At 38.8% G+C, this 19,598-nt stretch overlaps 1 protein-coding gene across 1 annotated transcript; it reads right to left on the reverse strand.

Moving 5' to 3' along the window:
* Positions 1-1,617: 1,617 nt before the first annotated feature.
* LOC140533878 (ER membrane protein complex subunit 5) lies at positions 1,618-18,420 on the reverse strand. Its single transcript, XM_072654218.1, has 2 exons — positions 16,801-18,420; positions 1,618-2,038 (listed from the first exon to the last, which is right to left on the reverse strand). Exon 1 carries the CDS (start codon positions 17,942-17,944, stop codon positions 17,549-17,551), a length of 396 nt encoding a protein of 131 aa, XP_072510319.1. The 5' UTR covers positions 17,945-18,420; the 3' UTR covers positions 1,618-2,038; positions 16,801-17,548.
* Positions 18,421-19,598: the final 1,178 nt, after the last annotated feature.

Raw genomic sequence — 19,598 nt, forward strand, 5'->3', positions numbered from 1 at the left:
AATGAATCAGTTCTGAGTAGCTGAAGGTGGGGGTATGTTTCTACTACTCACGCTTTTTCAGAAACAAAAAGAACATGATGTCGCATATAGTACCCTGGAGCACTTAATTCATCACCAATCAATCAACAAGCATTTATTAAGCTATTACTAAGTGTCAGGCACTATACTAAGTACTAGGAGTACAAAGAAAAAATAAAAAGTCTCTGCCTTCAAGGAGTTTACATTCTAATGGGAGACACAACAGGTATATAATTAAGTAAATACAAGGTATCTACAGAGTAGATAGAAGATAATCTTAGAGGGGAAGGCATTTCTTAAGGCATAAGTTAAAGTTAGCTGAATATGGTCAGTGTTCCCACAAGCACTAAACACTTGACCATGAATCCCTGTACCAGTTTCCTCAACCTAACCAAAAAATCAGAGGCCTTTTGCTACAAACAGCATCATATGGGCTATTAGTGTCCACAAACAGTAAGTGGCTGGAGGGAATTACATCTTCCATTATATCTTCAATTCACACATAATACTGAGTGAATCACCACAGGCTAACGATCACCTACATTTCTCTGTGTCAAGTGAGTTTTAGATATGCATTGAAGATTTCCTCTCCAAGTAATCAGAATGGGCTTCTCTTTACCAGACACCATTTAACTGAATTACTTGAAAGATACCTGTCCTACTTTCTGAACATTTTGATGATCAACTACTGCCAAAGAAAAGATTGATGTCCCTAGGGCACTGGCAGATCATGAGAGTCCCTCTCCTCAGCAGGCTTTTACATCAGCCTCAATCCGTCTTTCTCTCATCATGAGAGATTTAAGAAAAGTCATCAACTCTTAGTAAGCAGTGAAGGATTTAATAACTGATTTCCACGTTCGTCTTTGTCGTTGTCTCGTTGGAGATCTGGACATGCACCACAGCTCCAGGGAGTTCACAAAGTACAATAATAACTATGCCATCTTCTTTCTTATATGTTTCACCCAAGTACTATTACTATGTGTCAGGCACTATACTAAGTAACTAGGAGTACAAAGAAAAAATAAAAAGTCTCTGCCTTCAAGGAGCTTATATTCTAATGGGAGACAAGGTTTTTTCCAATATCCTCATTACCAAAGTTCCTGGCCACCCCCCAAATCAACCATCATGAATGAGGGTCAAGTGTCACCACTGAAACAAGCTTTCTAGTAAGTAGATAGTCATGGTGTCATTGTCACTTCAGTAGAGTAAGCAATGACAGTTCAACACCTCATGCAACGTACTTTAACACAACTATACACTGATTCCTTAAATCAAGGTGCCTGGATTGCTAATACACCTCAACCTATGACAAAAATGCTGCCAAATTATAACTTGACATTGAAAGAAAAAAATGAATGCTTAATGCTTCTAGTACAAACAACTTAAGCAATGTAATTTATTGTTGCATGTCTGCTAATGTACAAATGTACACATCAGTTAGCCTAGTCTTCAAAAAATCAAGGAAAAAAAAAACCACTGAATCCCTGTAATATCTTTAGTTCAATCCAATACAATTTATAAACTCATACTTGTAAGGATCTTGAGAAAAAAATTCCACAAATATATTCTCTACCAACAGACCAGACAGGAACATTAAACTAAATAGCAAACCATTTAATTGGAAAAGAAAAGCAAAGAAAATAAGGGAAAATAAAGTAGTAGAGTCAATCTCAGTCCCACCCTTCATACACACAAAGGTACACTATCTCAGATTTCCACTCTAGTGGGGAAGGGAATACAAATGGAACTCCAAGATGAGGAAGCTTGCATTATAGCTAGAACACATCTCCTGGTTCTGTCTCCCAGCAAATAGCTGCACTTCTGCTTCTCAGTTCCATATCTCAAAGTCTCCTTAGTATGCTCCCAGAGTCCCCCATGCTGCTGCCATTCCATTCCACATCAGCAGCTGCTCCATCCCTTCTGCACAACTGTCATGTGGATCAGTGCCTTCTTCTCTGCCAAGCTGCTGCTGCCATCTGTTGTCTGTTGGGGCTGTCATTTTCTGCTTCAGTTGCTTATTCTAAAGTGTGGAGGGAGAAAGGGAGAAAGGAAATAGTGTTACTCTTTTGTGAGATTACCTGTACCAATAGCATTCAAGGACCAATCAACACATTTTAGTCAAGCCTTAATTCCTCACATCCGACTGATGAACAAAAGGATCACAGGTGACTCTCTAGGCTTTTATCTTTCTTCATTCATACCCTCTCCCCAACAAAAGGTTCCCAAGCCTTCATTCCTAGATGAGGTAGGATGAGTATATTCTTTTCAACCCCCATCATGCCTTAACAGCTAACACCCAGGTCATGTAAATTGCATTGAAGCTTTCGTAAGTGTCAAGGAGACAATTATACTAAAAGGGGAACATGGAGCTAGAAGTCTTTTTCCCAGTATTCCTGCCCTCTATGCAAAGATCCCTATTATTCTTACTTTTCATCTACTTGTTTTGGCCGTGTTGATGTTTAGAATATTTTTCAAATTATTATAAATTTCACTGAGGATGCTTTGCACTACTCTGGGTCTTCATCTAGAAATGGGAGTATCTGGAGAACCTTGACATCAATAGGGAAACTTTATTCTATTTCTACCATGAACAGGACATCCTCCATTACATTTGGTAAACACTTGTGTGACCATGTTAAAAAAAAAATTTTTTTTTATCTGGTTCTGTGATTTAATTAGTAGAGAATTCATGGTTTGCAAACATCTTTCAATGATGCAAGTCAGCAATTCCTTTATAACTTATAGATTAAGAGGGCTGTGTAGGGCCAAAGTTAAGTGACTGACCCTACCATCACACAGCTAGTAAGTCTAGAACTGAAGTCATCCTGACTCCAAGACTAACCTTCTAATCAATATACTACAGGGCATCTCTCAGTGAGTATGTCTCTGTTTTATGCCTCACTTGATATCAATACTCAGAGGAACACTATAAAAAGCTATCTCCACAATGGTAATAACAGAGGATCCAGTAGAGAATCTAACATTAAAATAATTTTAATATATGGAATATACCAGACTTAAAAAGTACATTTGTGAATATAATGTTTTGCTAATTCAAATATTTTGACCTTTTTTAAATCAACCAAAGAAAGTATAAAACTCAGCTAAAATGTTGAAAGTTGTGATCTGCTGTAAAGAAAATAATTTTTTAAATTAATTTTATTTATTTTCAGTGTTCTACAATAACTATCATATAACTTAGGATTATTATTTTCCCCTCCCTCCCCACTCCCTCCCTGAGATGGCATACAATTTTGTATAGGTTCTACACATACATTCCTATTAAATATGTTTTCACTATAGTCATGCTGTGTTGAAGAATTAAAATGAGTGGGAGCAATCATCTAACAAACCAAAATGCAATACACACACACACAAACAAAAATGATCTGCTACATTCTATGATTGAATTCCACAGTTCTTTCTCTGGATGTGGAAGGCATTTTGCCTTAGAAGACCATTGGGAATTTTTTTTAAGTCCTTGCATTGCAATGACGTTCCAAATCTACCAGAAAAAAACTCTCGCAAACTGTGGTCGATGCTGTGCATAAAGTTCTCCTAGTTCTGCTCCTTTCACTCAGCATCAGATCATATAAGTCTTTCCAGGCCTCTCTGAAGTCATCCTGTTCATCATTTCTTATAGCACAATAGTATTCCATTACATTCATATACCATAATTTATTCAGCCATTCCCCAATGGATGGGCATCCCCTTGATTTCCAGTTTTTGGCCACCACAGAGTGCGGCTATAAATATTTTTGTACATGTGGGACCCTTCCCCATTTTTATGATGTCTTGGGGATACAGTCCTAGAAGCAGTATTGCTGGGTCAAAGGGTATGCACATTTTTGTAGCCCTTTGGGCATAGTTCCAAATTGCTCTCCAGAATGGTTGGATCAGCTCATAGCTCCACCAACAGTGTATTAGTGTTCCAACTCTGCCACATCCTCGCCAACATTTATCATCTTCCTGTTCTGTCATGTTTGCCAATCTGATAAGTGTGATGTGGTACCTCAAAGTTGTTTTGATTTGCATCTCTCTAATCAAGTGATTTAGAGCATTTTTTCATATGACTACAGATATCTTTAATTTCTTCCTCTGAAAATTGCCTGTTCATATCCTTTGACCATTTATCAATTGGGGAATGACTTGTATTTTTGGACATTTGACTCAGTTCTCTATATATTCTAGAAATGAGGCCTTTCTCACCAACATTAGCTGTAAAAATTCTTTTCCAGTTTTCCACATCCCTCCGAATTTTGGTTGCATTGGGTCTGGCTGTGCAAAAACTTTTCAGTTTAATATAATCAAAATTATCCATCTTGCACTTCATAATACTATCTCTTTTTTAGTCAAAAATTCTTCCCTTCTCCATAAATCTGATAAATACACTATTCCTTGCTCATGTATCCATTTGGATTTTATTCTTGTGTACGGTGTCAGGCATTGGTCTACACCTAGTTTCCGCCACACTTTTATCCAGTTTCCGCCACACTTTTATCCAGTTTCCCCAGCAATTTTTGTCGAACAGTGAGTTCTTATCTCAGAAGCTAGGGTCATTGGGTTTATCAAACAGGAGGTTGCTATACTGTCTACTGTGTCTTGAGTACCTAGCCTATTCCACTTGTCCACTCCTCTGTTTCTTAGCCAGTACCAAGTGGTTTTGATAACTGCTGTTTTATAATACAATTTGAGATCTGGCAGTGCAGGGCCACCTTCCCTAGCACTTCTTTTCATTAGTCCCCTTGATATTCTGGACCTTTTGTTCTTCCAGATGAATTTTGATACTATTTTTTTCCAGCTCTAGAAAATAATTATCTAATACTTTAATTGGTATAGCATTAAACAAGTAATTTAATTTAGGTAGAATTGTCATTTTTATTATATTGGTTAGGCCTAAACACAAGAAACTGATGTTTTTCCACTTACTTAGATCTGACTTTATTTGTGTGAAAAGTGTGTTGTAGTTGTGTTCATATAGTCCCTGGGTTTATTTTGGCAGGTAAACTCCCAAATATTTTAGTGTCGACCCTAGCTTTAAATGGGATTTTTCTTTCTATCTCTTGCTGTTGGGCTTTGTTACTAATATGTAGAAATGCAGAAGACTTGTGTGGGTTTATTTTGTAACCTGCAACTTTGCCAAAGTTGTTTATTATTTCAAGTAGTTTTTTACTTGAACCTCTGGGATTTTCTAAGTATATCATCATATCATCTGCAAAGAGTGATAACTTACCTTCTTCTTTGCTTATTCTAATTCCTTCAATTTCTTTATCTTGTCTAATTGCTATAGCTAACATTTCTAGCACCATATTGAATAATAGTGGTGATAATGGACATCCTTGTTTCACCCCTGATCTTACTGGAGATGCACCTAGCTTATCACCAGTGCATATAATGCTTGCAGAAGGTTTTAGGTAGATACTGCTTATTATTTTGTGGGAAGTTCCCTTATTCCTATGTTCTCCAATGTTTTTAATAGGAATGGGTGTTAAAAGAAAATAATTTTCAAAAGCCCATATGTTCCTTGTTTGTTTTCATCAAAGAAAAACTCAGTATTTGCACAGGTCACACACACATAAAGATTTTATAGAGATGAGAAAGTAAGAATATAGACCGGTAGCGTTATTATTTTGGAAAGTTGTTTTGGACAAAGGGGTGAACGTATACTATTTTTACTCTTTTGAAATATTCCTCTCTGAGATATCTTGAAAATATATTCCTAAATGTCTTTAAAATTGTAGCACCTCCCACATTTATTTCTTCTTGCTTCTATTTCATCAGATCCAGCCATTCTTTATCTTCTTGAACACCACTGCCATGTTCTTGCATAGTATACCAGATAATGAAGTGTTCAGATCAAAGGTCACTGATGAAAACAGCACCATATAAACACTGATACGTTTCATTTTATGTGGCTGTTGTCCTAGTTTCATTTATAAATGTTCTCAATATAAATTAATTAGCTAAATCTCATGCTAAGCTCTTTATAGGCTTCTTTTTCTTTTCTCTGCAATGTTTTACAGAAGAATCTATACAGTAATAATACTTTTGTACTCTAAATCTTAGTTGCTACATACTTGTGCTTTACAAGAGATTAAATATTTGCCATTGTTACACTATTGCTGCCATTGTTACACTATTGCTGCCATTGTGTACGATGATCTCCTGGTTCTGCTCATTTCACTCTGCATAGGTTCATATAGGTATCCTCAGGTTTTTTCTGAACCACTCCCTCTATCTTTTCTTTCAGCTTTAGTTTGAATTTTTTTTTTTTTATTAAAGGGGTCATCCCTTGATCAACTACTTAAAGAAGTCTATTATTCATTGAATGGGTGTATCTCACTCAAAGTGAGAATGCTATAGGACCTTAGCCTGAAAGGGCCAGGGCCTCACAATGCATCCTGGGCCATCTCAGGCCATCTTGATGAATATCAGGCCACTGGATCTGGATGGCTCAGGAGAAGAAAGCGAGGTTGGTGACCTTGAACAGCCAGCCCTCCCTCATTCAAATCAAAGTCATCTGCAAGTCATGTTATCATCTTGATGCATGATCCTCTTTGAGAACGAAGGACAAACACAACAACAATAACACAACAAATATTTGCCATGTAATATAGTTTCTGGGTCCTCTTGACCAACTTGTAACAAGCATTCTGCATAAGTTAAATGCATCTATGAAATAATGTAAATTTCTTTACTTTTTTCTAATTCCTATTTTCAGCAACAACAGATTTTTAAAATATTCAGAATGGAACCATTGCAATCACAAATAGCATCTTCTCATTTTTATAATCTCTTCTAATTTATCATTTGCTGGGGATGGAAGCTCAATTCCATGTGGACAGTCTCGGGCGGGTACAGGTGGGAACTTCTAAATCTTAGAGTTCTCACGAGGCCCCCCAGGAAACGACTAGGAATCAAGGTGAACCGAGCTATCTCGTGTATTTCCGCCTCTTCCCGTGAGAAACGTGATGGGAGAGAGCTCTCCCCGCCCTTGAGATTGTCCCGGATCTGGGCACACCTAGTTACCTAACAGGCTCGGTATTGATGTGCAAACCACGCGACGGGAGGGCTTAAGTAGGGTCAGGAAAGCCTGAAAGTTCTCTTGGGCGGAGGGGCCACGTGTGAGGACACAAGGCTCCGCTTTTCCTCTTTCTTCTCTCCCCTCCCCCTCTCTCCCCACTTATACTTCTACTTCCAATCTCTTATTGTAAGATCTTTGCCTCCTTGGGAGATTCTTCGCTCCCTCCTAAGGAAGAATTCCCCTGCACTTGTAACCAGACCCTGAAATAAAGCTCAACCCTTGTTCAACTCTGGAACGTCCTTTCTCTCATACGAGCATCCAGTTTGGCCAGCCGAAGACCTCCGATAGAGGTAAGGTAAGACTCAGGTAGCCCTCAGGCATCTAGGCCTGGCAATCATTTACTGTGATAACAAGTCTATGGTTTGACTGCTCACAGGTATCTGATTCTAAAATGACTGAAACAGCTGTCAATTTCAGGGTTCCTATGTACTAAAATTACATAGATTCATTTCTCATGATGTTGATCAATGTTCACCATGGCAAGAACCTTAAGACTCTTTTCTTGAAAAACTGTTCATGAAATATTGATAAGTGTGACAATTCTGACTAGTATATGCCTCTGGCCACTTTCATTTCTTAATACCAAACCACCAATCCCATACACACCTTTACATTCATATCATATTGCTTAGAGTGGTGGATCTGAAGTAGACCTCATTTCAAATTCTGCCTCAGGTATTTACTACCTACCAAAGTAAAGTCACATTCTCTCTCTGCCTCAACTTTTTTAATCTATAAAATAGGGATACTAATAATACCCATATTCCCTATGTTGCTACATGAAGCACTTTGCAAACCCAGAAGTGTCATATGAATATTTGCTATTATTATTATTTACACACATACACACACACATTTGGAGGTGTGGTAAAATGTGTATCTCAGTAAAACAGCATTGCTCAGCTTTTGAGGGGGAAGAAGCGGACATGGGAACATGTTGATACATCCATTAATTTTTATTTGAAACTAATATAACATGTAGTTTCTGAGATTCACAAACACATACCCTTCCCTGAACAAGAAGGCCCAATTTGGGCAAATGCATTGTGACTCAGAGAAGCAATTCTATCCCTAGCTATGACTAAGCAAAAGTTTCCCAACTTCAAATGGCCTTTAAATATGTCAGTCTAGCTTGGTCCAACAATGGGGAATTACGGATGGGTACACCTAGGAGCAGAATTTCATGATGACAGAAAGCAAGTTAGTCTGGGGAAAGTAGCCATGAAGTAAGGAGACCCCAATTTGGAAGAATCTGGCATAATCAGGAAAACTGGCCAAAGTCTACAATGGTATACATAAACAGAAACTAGATTACTAAGGGATGGAGTGGCTGGCAGAGTTGACCTATAGAATCTGCTTTAGGGGAAGAGATGTACAAGCAAAGAGAGAAAGTAAGAAGTTTTTAGATGAAGAACATGCAGACCTCCAAGACAAAGTAAAGAAAATATTAAAATCTTAAACTGGAGGGAGAGAGAGAAGAGACAGCTGTCAGACGTAGGTAGAGAAGAGCTTTGGGCTGCCAGGTAGTGCAGTAGATAGAGTGCTGGGCTTGAAGTCAGGAAGCCTCATCTTTGAGAGTGTTCAAATCCAGCCTCAGACACTTACTAGCTGTGTGACCCTATGCAAATCACTTAACCCTGTTTGCCTCAGTTTATCATCTGTAAAATAAGCTGGAGAAGGAAATGGCAAAACACTCCAATATCTTTGCCAAGAAAACCTCAAATGGGCTCACAAAGCATTGGATGCACTTGAACAAAACAAAAAGGGAAGAGTTATTTCTCACTGAGGCTTCAGGAAAGTAGATCAGGCTTTTCTAAGCCTTAGCCAGTCTTCTGGAGGTGAAGTGACCAAAAATGATGGAGCCAGAAGGTCACAGAACAGGAGTCCCTGCTTAGCTACCACACTAAAAGCAAGGGGAACAAATTCTGGAGAGCTACAAAGAGCAGTTCTCATCATATTTTCTGATGCTATTAAGACTGAGGGTAGCTTAAAATATGAAGGGGGCACAAGTGAGCTAAGACCTCAGTTTGAAGACCCCCCTCCAAAAAAAAATCATAGTCTGCTGCATACACAACATACAATGTTCTCAAGGTTTCCTAACTTTCTTTTGATCTAGGAGTCAGACCTTAAGAAAGAAAAGCAGAGGTGGGAAGGAGAGGTACAAGGTATTGATTCAAGATCTCACATCAAGACTCATATATTTAGAGATGGCAGGGACCTTAAAGGCCCATAAAACCCAATCCTCACATTTTACAGATGCGGAAACTGATGTCCAGATAACTTAAATGACTTGCCCAAAATCATCCAGTTATGTCAGACCTGAAATTGAAACCAAGATCTTCTAACTCCTAAGTAAATGATCTTTCCACTGTACCACACTACCTCTCAAAGTAGTGTCAATAAGGACCAGCATGGTACATTGAAGTAGAAGCCTTGCTCTTACCACTTACCACTTCTAAGCTTACAAGGCCTCATCAGGCCTCAGTTCCTCATCTATAAAGGAAGGGTTGGAAGGGATGATTTTTTAGATCCCTTCTAGCTCTAAGTCTACGAGCCTACAAAAAGATATTAAAGAATCTTTTGAAAAGGCTCAAAAGGGAAACTGAGCATCTTTATATTTAATATAAACATTACATTCCAAAACTACCTCCAACCCTCTTTTACCTCCTTATTTAAACTGAAAGGTAGCTGTCCCATGAATGCATACAAGTGTGCCCTTGCAACCCTCTCCTTGGAAGGCCAATCCTTCTCAAGCTTTCACAGAATTAAAGGGCCTGCAGGGCATGCAGAGATACTTGTTTTCCCAACCAGGGTCCTCAGGTTATTTTTCTATCACAATACCTCAATAATATTTTATTCTTCAAAGTCCATGCAATTCAATGAAAACACCCTTTACTCAACTTTGTTGTCATCTAATGGCCTATAATTATCCCAGATTCCTCAACAACTTAAGCACCTACTTCATAGCTTTTTTCCCCTCCACCCATCCTCAGGAACTACAATATCAATGTTGACTACCGCATGATAGTCTATCACCTCTTAATTACTCAACTTTATCAATTCCAACAACTTTCTCTCCACTTTCACTTTAGCAATACAGCAGTGTACTATAACTCATCACAGTACTGCACCACTTTCAAAATTCTGAACTCTGTCATTTTACTCTCCAAACATAACCCCCTATTCTTCACCTTCTCACTCCTTAACTCTCAATAAACCTAGTCATATTTATAGTGATCTCTAGTGCCCTAAGTCTTTCCCATTCTCCAGTCTTTATCTACCACTACGGCTTCACTTGGCTTCACAAAGCTATAAGCCATCACCTGCCACTTTAATGTTTCACTAGTCACCCACTACCTTAGAAACAAAAACTTTCTGCTTTTCCCTAAGATTTTGAATCTTCAACTCTGAGCAATTTCCACCATCTCTTCTCTCCACTTCTGCTCTAAAGTTGCTAAGCATTATAGAAGAAAATCAAAATACAAAGCCCATTTTATCCACAATTATAGTGCATAACCATAGCCTTAACCATAGTTAATCATTCTATTAACTCATGTCCCCACAATTTCTGTTCCAAACTTTCCTTTCTCATCAAGCTCACAAATTATATTCCACTCTGGCCAACTACTCCACTACCAAACAAACCTATTTACAGCAGCAGATTACAGTCTATTAATAGCTTTTTCTTGATACTTCTTGATCTCTTTGAAGTCTCTAGCATGGTCAATGACCCTATGACCTTCTTCTCAAATACTCTCTTCTCTCTAGGTTTTCATAACTGGATCTTCATCCAGGCCATGGCCATTAACCATGGGTGCTCACCAAGGCTTTGTGCTGGGCCCTTTTCTCTTCTCCCGCTATACTATTTAATGTAGTAAACTCATCAGCTCCCATGGATTCAAAATTATCATCCCTATGATGATGACTCCTAGTCCTAACCTCCTTTCTGACCTCCAGCCTCAAAATTTCAACTGCCTGCCATACATCTCAAATTGGTTGTCCCATGCACATCTTCAACTCAACATGTCCAAAACTGAATTCATTATCTTCCCCCCTCAAGCCCTACCGTCCTTAAAATTTTCCTATTACTGTCAAGAGCACCACCATTCTTCAAGTCACCTAGGCTCACAACTTAGGTGTTATCCTCCTGAACTATTCATTTTTTACCTCTTCTATAGCCAATCAATTGCCAAGTCTACTTTCATCTTTCCTATATGGTCCCTTCTCTCCTCTGACACTGTGACCACCCTGGTGTAGGCTCTTCTCACCTCATACCTGGACTATTACAACAGCCTGCTGCGTCAGCCTCCCTGACTCAGGTTTCTCCCACTCCAGACAATCTACTCAGCTGTCAAATTGGTTTTCCTAAAGCACATATCTGACCATGTCTGTCTGTCTCTCTCTCACACACATACATACACACACACACACACACACACACAATGCCTATTCAATAAATTCCAGTAGCTTCTTATCACCTCCAGGATCAAATATAATATCCTCTGGCATTCAAGGCCCTTAACAACCTCCTCTTCTACCTTTCCAGCCTTCTTACACCTTGTTCTTCCCCATATTCACGGTAACCCTGTGGCACTGGTCTCTTTGCTGTTTTTTGAACAAAGCAATCCATCTCCCCATTTTGGGCATTTTTACTGGCTGCCTCCAATGTGTAGAATTCTTTCATTCCTCATTTCTGCCTCCTGGATTCCCAAGGTTCCTTCAAGTTCCACCTAAAACTCCACATTCTATATGAAGGCTTTCCCAATCCACCTTAATGTAACTTTTCTGTATTCATTATCTCAGGAAAGGCCATATAGATGTTATTCGAGCATATTTTTTTCCACGTCATCTCTGTCACTACACTGTGAGCTCCGTGGGAGAAGGAACTAAGGCGGGGGCAGGGAGAGACAGAGAGACAGGGAGACAGGGAGAGGGAGGGAGAGAGAGAGAATGTATGAGGGTTTTTTTTTGGCTTTCTTTCCATCATCTTCACTTACAACAGTGCTTGGCACATAGTAGACAGTTATAGACTATTACTTCACCAATAAGATGGAGGCTACTGAATGGCCTCAACTCTTATAATAATAACTAATAAATGCAGCAGTTCAAAGTTAGCAAAGTATGTTTTACTCATTACTATCACCATTATTTTTTTGCCAGTTCTGTTATATTAATTTTTTTTTTTGGACTGGACTTGTGATTTCATAGGTGTAGGTAGCTTCTGGTGAAGAATTCCCTCTACCAGTGCAGACTGGAACCTGCTCTAAATCTTATAGTCTTACCAAGTTGCTTAGGACACTTGAGAGTTTAAATGGGATTTGCCTGAAGTCACACAACCAGTAAGTATAAAAAACAGGATCTGATCCCAGGTCTTTATCCACTATCACACTGCCTGTCATTCTCATTTCACTGAGAAGGAAACAGAGGTTGACTGGCTTGTCAAGGGTCAAACAGCTAATACATGTCAACAGAATTCAAAAATAGGTCTTCCACATCAAGTCCTCTGTATCCACTAAGTTTGATGCCTTATCGTTATTTATTCTCTTCTTCACTCATCTCAAAGAGCCTTAATGTACAACAAAAATAATCTTTCTACCTTTGTTCTTGATATCATTCCCCTCATGTTTCCTCTGGAACCTCACGACACTGTATCATACTTACTCAATTTCTCTTACCAACTGGGTTCCTTCCCTTATGCCTACAAATACAATAAGGCGTCTCCCCAAGACTAAAAAGCACAGTCATACTTCTAAATTTTCTACTTCATCCAGTTACCATCTCATTTTTCTCCTCTTATGCCCATGCTTCCTGAAAAAGTGGTCTATATCCAATATCTACAACAAAAAAGTATTCTATATTTGATGTTTACCACCCCTTTTCTCTCCCTAGGGCTAACTGAAACAAGTCTTATAAAAGTCACCAATGACTCTTAATTAATCTAAATAACGCTTAATCTAAAAAAGCCTATCCTTTACAAAGGATAACGGTTCAGAACTTTTGTCTTTTCAAAATTTCCAAACCTTCCCCTTCCATTAATTCCACCCTTCTGTCATCTCAGTTGTATCTCATACTTTACTAAGAAAATAGAAACCATTCTCTGTAAGCTCCCTATTCATCTTCTCTTCATCTCAAAATCCCTTATCCCTCCTTCTTTTATTCTTTACTACAGTCTTTTATCCTAGTCCAGTCTCTGATGGAGAGGTGGCTTTTTTCTTTGACAAAGCCAATTCTTCTATATGTGCCCTTGATCAATTTCCTCCTATTTTCTTCAGCAAACAGTAGTGTGTAGGGTGCAGAGTGCTGGGACTGAAATCAAGAAGACCTAAGTGAAATCTTGGCTCAGACACTTAATAGCTACGCGTCGTTGGACAAGTTACTTAAACTGTTTGCCTCAGTTTTCTCAAGTGTAAAATGGGGATAATAGCACCTACCTCCCAGGTCTGTTATGAGGATCAGATGAGACACTATTTATAAAAACTGTCTGGTCTATGGTAGGCACTAAATAAATGGTTCTTCCCTTCCCTTTCTCCTCTTATCTAATTTTGAGGCTGTCCCTATCTATCATTTCCTTCCCTATTGCCTTAAAAAAACCTTAACTAGGCCCTGACATCTCTTCAAGCTCCTATAGAGGAAGCATGGAATAATGAATAGACCTCTGAACTTTGGGTCAAGAAGACCTATTCAAATCCTGCCCCAGACACTTAATAGCTGTGTGACCCTGAGCAAGTCATTTAATTTCTCTGTGCCTCAGTTTCTTCATCTGTAAAATGAGGGAGCTGGACTAGATGGCATATAAAGTCCCATTCCAGCTCTAAATCCAATTTTCTATAGGATCTTCTTTTCCCTTTCTCAGCCAAAGTCCTAGAAAAAGCTATCAATACCTCTTGCTTCTACTTCTTTTAGTCCCTTCTCAAACCTTTTCAATCTGGCTTCTGATCTTATTATTTCAAAGCTAGGAATAATCTCTTTATTGCCAAACCTATTGGCCTTTTCTTAATTCTCATCTTTGTGTAGGTTTTAACCCTGTTGATTATCCTCTCTCCTTTCATGACACTGTTTACTTCTTGGTTCTCCTTAGTCTCCTTTGCTCATCATCATTCATCCATACCTACAGTTAGAGGTCATGATATGGGCTCTATAGGTATGTAGGTACACATCAAGGTCCTGTCTTGGGCTCTCTTCTTTTAAATACACTATCTCTTAGTGAACTCCCATTGACAGATGACTCCAAGATCTATATATCTAGCCTCTTTCACAATCGCCAATTCCACGCATAACCAACACCTATTGCTTTTTCAAACTAGATGTCCCACAGGCATCTCAAACTCAGTATGTCCAAAACAGAATTGTTTTCCCAGAAAACTTCATTCTGAACTTCCTTATTTCTATGGAGGGTACCTGACATCCTTCTAGTGATCAAGATTCACCACTTTAGTATCGCCCTCACGTGTTCATTCTATATATTCAATCATTCACCAAATTTTTCCATTTCTCCATCGACATCGTTCACATCTATCCCTTTTTCACTAGTCACATAACCTTAGTTATCATCACTTCTTGCCTGCTAGATCTCCTTGCCTCAAGCTTCACCCAAACGCCAATCCATCCTCTATAGAGCTGTCAAAGCTATTTTCCTAAAGCATATCTGACCGTATAATTTCCTTGCCCAATAAACTTCAATGGCTCCCTACTGATACTAGAATCAAATATAAATTCTATTGTTTACAAAGAAAAACAACACTGAAAGATTTAGACTCTGATAAATACAATGAAACCAATCACAGTTCCAGTGGACTCATGATAAAACAATCACCCAAAGAAAGAGAAGTGGTGGATACAGACAGTTTGAAGACAATGATGCTTTTTTTTTCTTTTTTTTGGACATGGCTAAAATTATCACATCGTAACTGGTTTTGTTTTTTCTTACTTTCTCAATGGATAAGGGAGGTGGAGGTAAGAGGGACAGAATGTGGAACAGAAAATAAAATAAAATTGTTTTTAAAAACCTCATTTGACTTTTAAAATCTTTTATAACTTGGCCTCAAATATAGTATCATTATATATTACTGCCCTTTAAATTCTCTGTGTATGGTCTACTCAAACTGGCCTTCTTGCTTTCTCCCATACACTTCATCTCTAATCTCCGTGACTTGGCATAGGATGTCTCCTACACCTAGAATGTACTCCTTCCTTACTTCCAGCTCAGAGAATCCCTTACTTCATTCAAGATTTAACTCAAGCATTACCTTCTACAAAAAGATTTTCCTCATTCTCTCTGTTAGTGCCCTCCCTATCTTGTATTTATTCTACATATGCTTCTATTTCTAAGTTCTGTCTCCCCTGATAAAATATAAGTCCCTTGAGAAAAGATTACTTCAATCTTTGTATTTGTATCTCAAGTTTCTAACTCTGTTGGATACATAGTAGGCATTTAATAAATGATTGTTGATTGAAATCAAAACTATTTAGAAGTTTAAACCAGCACCCAGTGGAGCATATTACATAGCTTCAAGCACAACTGTTTGCCTATGACAAGCTCTTTCCTAAAAACTTCAATAAATCTAAGTGCACACAAAACACCCATTACACAGAATGCCCAAAATGTATTAAGAGGCCGGGCATCACTTGGGTGGCAAAAGAAACTATTCAAAATAATTTGAACAATCTCATCTAAACTAGACCCACTATTAAAAGTTACTGACAATCACTTATTTTTCACTGCAATAATGGGTCCCTAAGATGTTATTTCTTACTCATTTCTCACTACACATAGAATTAAAACAAAAACTGGAATCTTTGAGACCCAAGGCAAAGGGAAGTAGTAACTCTTCTATTCAGTCAAAAAGTAGCACTCAAGTACCCAGTCTGAAAAACCTGTTTTCCACACTGTTTTGATTACATTTCAGCCTCATAGTACACATTTAAATGCATTTCATTGGCATTATAATTGAGTTCCAGCTGGTTTGATTCATATCAGAAAAGCAGAGTTAGTATTGTGCCAGCAGAAAACTTTCAATGATATTGTCCCATTTGAAAAGCTGGTGTCAAAACAAAAGCAATTTTGTAACTGGTGTCACTTTTAAATCTAAAGAAACACTGTCAAGAATCAAATGATGACCTTATCCTAAAACAAAGCAAACCTTCCATCTATAACTTCATTTGGACCTATAAGACATAGTGAAAAAATATTTTGGTAAAGAGATTTGTGCAAAGTTTCTTAACAACTTAACACTTAACAACTGTTTTAAGAAAAGAGAACAATTACTTTATAATATAAAATAGAAATCAAGTTAAATTCATCTTCAAATATGTAAAATGAAGATGAAAAATCCATCAGCCTCCTATCATAAGTTGTGCAATACCATTATTAGATTTTACTTTAAATATCATTTAAGTACAAATATTAGTTCCAAATCCCTGGAACTAACTTGTTCCAATTCTTTTTAAAATGAATAGAGGAACTCTTCATACAATGAGTCTGACTATGGTTCTAACCCACTGGCTTAGGAAATTACAAACTAATAATATATTTTAATGTTTAAAATTAATTCAGAACAGGGGAAAATTGACTAGCTGAACTATGAAAAAGGAAGTTTAATTAAATGATGGTATCTTTAAGGAAGTATGGTCAGTTATTACACATATTACATAAACAATTAGTGAAAATTTTTTACAGAGAAAGAAAGTTACACAAGTACCTTTAAGCAACTTGCACTTGTTAGATAAATTTCTGTTAGGGTGAATAATCTCTGCCACAAAAGTGCCCAGTAAAATAGCATATTTGAATATAGTTCCAGAGAGGTTAGAGAATAACATGACAGTTATCTTCGATGGATGGAGGTGCAGCTTGGAAGTGAGAGTAGGGAGAAGAAAGTCACGGATAAAACTGAAAGGAACTTTAAGTGTAATCCCTTTTGAAGAGTCAGGGGAAAAAAATCCGAAGAGCCACCATTTTGGTCTCAAAGGACCATTGCAGTTAAGCAGTTACAGCACATTTAACACTAAAAAACTGACGACCAACAGCTTTTTCCACTCTTCTGAAGCAAAATTCAGTAGTCCACACAGTATTTCCACACATACGAAAAAAAAATCCCTAAAATTGTCGTGTAAGCAAACCAAAGGAAATAAATTGCTACAAAACACTCCATTGTTCTTCGATGAAATTTTTCAAGTGTCTGACTTTTTAAAATGAGCTTTTTTTAACTGAAAGAACTGAATCAGTGTTTAAAATATGAAAAGTCAGTCACGTTTCACAGCATAATTGTCGCAATAACTTATATACTGCATTGCCAAGTCACAATTCAGCCATTTCATTAACAGTGTACAAACAAAGTCCTTGGTTATATTTATAGTATAAAGTCTGCTGTAGATATTTTAAAAACTGGTTTATACCCCAAACTCCACTGTTATATCTCCGTTTCCCGGGTTACGGTAACATGAATAATCTTAACGACGCAGAGGTTCAAGTTTTCGTAATTTCACTGTAGATCTCGACAACAAAGCGTCTTGGTTGGAAGAATACACCATGTCTGAAGACCGGAACAATACTCTACCGCGATGATTAAATACATAAAAAGACGGGTGGTTCCTTAATGTGTCAAGTGTCTTATTTTTCAGTTCTGAAGTAGCATCCATGTCTTTAAATTCCCCCGCAAGATGGACTATACCATAGCAGGTAACCGCAAAGGCCATCAGCGTTTGGAGGACGATGTCGATGGGCAGATCTTCATCCTCCTTTTCCGTGAGGCGCATGTAGGAACGATGCTGCGCAGCAGAGAAGGCAGCGTGGGCCAGCGCGAAGAGGCCTAGTCCCACCAGCCCCTTCCACAGAGAAGTCGCCATGATTCCCCACGAACGGAGGAAACAGCTACGGCACCTACGAAGGTGACTGCGACGGCGACGCGGCTCCCCCGGCGCCTACGCGACTCCTCCGGCGCCCACGGCGTGTGGAGCTCACGGCGCTCAGTGATGGCGTCACGACGCTCGGCGAATAAAAGGAGCGGGAGGGGAAAGGGCAGGAAGGAGGAGGGAGCAGAGGAAGAGGGAAGGGGAAGGGCAAGCCTGGGGGAGAGGACACGAGATTCGAAGGCGCTCTCGCGGGTTCCTGTGGACCCCGTGAGGAAAAAAAGAACCCGGTAGCCTGTTTTTTTCCCTTTTTCCCCCAATCGTCGTCCTCGCAGTCCTCTGCAGCACGTAACGTTTGAAGAAAAGTGACGTCGTGGCTTCCTGACCTGTGGAGAGGGCGTTGGCTTGTGCGTCACGGGGCCTGAGTGCTGACTCGACCTTACCGCGGCTGCCCCGCCCCCGCCCCTCCCCCCCCCCCCCCCCCCCCCCCGCTTTAATGTCGTCATCTTCTGTGTCAGATAGCGAGGCGGCCAGGAGAATGTTATCTGGCCTTCGTGCAGCGCTGTCCGGGCCTCGTTAGCCCTGGCCCGGAATGCCACACTTCGTTTCCTCCAGCGTCCGTGGCCCTGTTTTCCCAGTACTCCCGAGATTCTCTCCATGCCCCTTTTCACTTTCGCTTGGCCATTTTATTCACTCCCAACGTTTCAAAAATTATCTCCATCGAAATGACTCCCAATTTTACCTAAAATTTGTGTCTAAAATTTAAAAATATTGCGTATATGAAAGTTATAATCTAATCTCAATACTGTATGGAGATAATTTTTGAAACCTTAGGAGTGAATAAAATGGTCAAGGGATTGTACAAAGGGCCATGGGAGAAATCTGGGAGGAGACCAGATATACATACAGTATTTTAATATTCTATATAATTGTATATATGATATACGGTGTTTTATATAGATATAAAAGATTGCCAAGGGAGAGTGCAAAGAACTATGGGGAGAAATCTGGGAGAAGACCGGATAGCTATGTAAATTAGATACATATAGATAATGTAGAGGTAAATAGAGACGAATCTCCATCCAGCCATCCTGCTGATAACCTCAAATTCAACATCTTACTGCCTACTTCGTATCTTTCCCTCTAAATTTACTGTTCCTCTTAGACTTCAGAATTTGTCAGTGGCAATACCATTCACTCACATTCTCCCATAAAATTTTGACTTCCTTTTGTCATTCAGTTACCAAGCCCTGCTAACTGTCTACAATATCTTCTGCGTCATTCTATTCCCACCACAACCCTCCTTAACATCTTGGATTATTGCAGCAATCCCCTGGAAGTTTTTTCTGCCTCCTTTCTCTCCCCCTCTAGGCCTTCCTCTTTTTTTTTTTTTTTTTTTTTGAGGGAAGTGTAGATCAATTTCACTTTTTAGTTAAATGTTTTATTTTTTACATTGCTAGCTGTCCCAAGGACGTTCCACCCACCAACCCACACATTTAGAACTGCCCCCCCTACAACAAAGAAATACAGCTGAGCAAAATACATACTTTGGCTATGCATGACAAGGTAGGTATTGACATCTAGTCACCCTTTTCTACCAAAAACAGATACACATCTTTCCATTATATTTTTCCTTTAAAATATGGTTGGG

The sequence above is a fragment of the Notamacropus eugenii genome, chromosome 3 (genome assembly GCF_028372415.1).
Source record: "Notamacropus eugenii isolate mMacEug1 chromosome 3, mMacEug1.pri_v2, whole genome shotgun sequence".
Lineage (NCBI taxonomy): Eukaryota > Metazoa > Chordata > Mammalia > Diprotodontia > Macropodidae > Notamacropus > Notamacropus eugenii.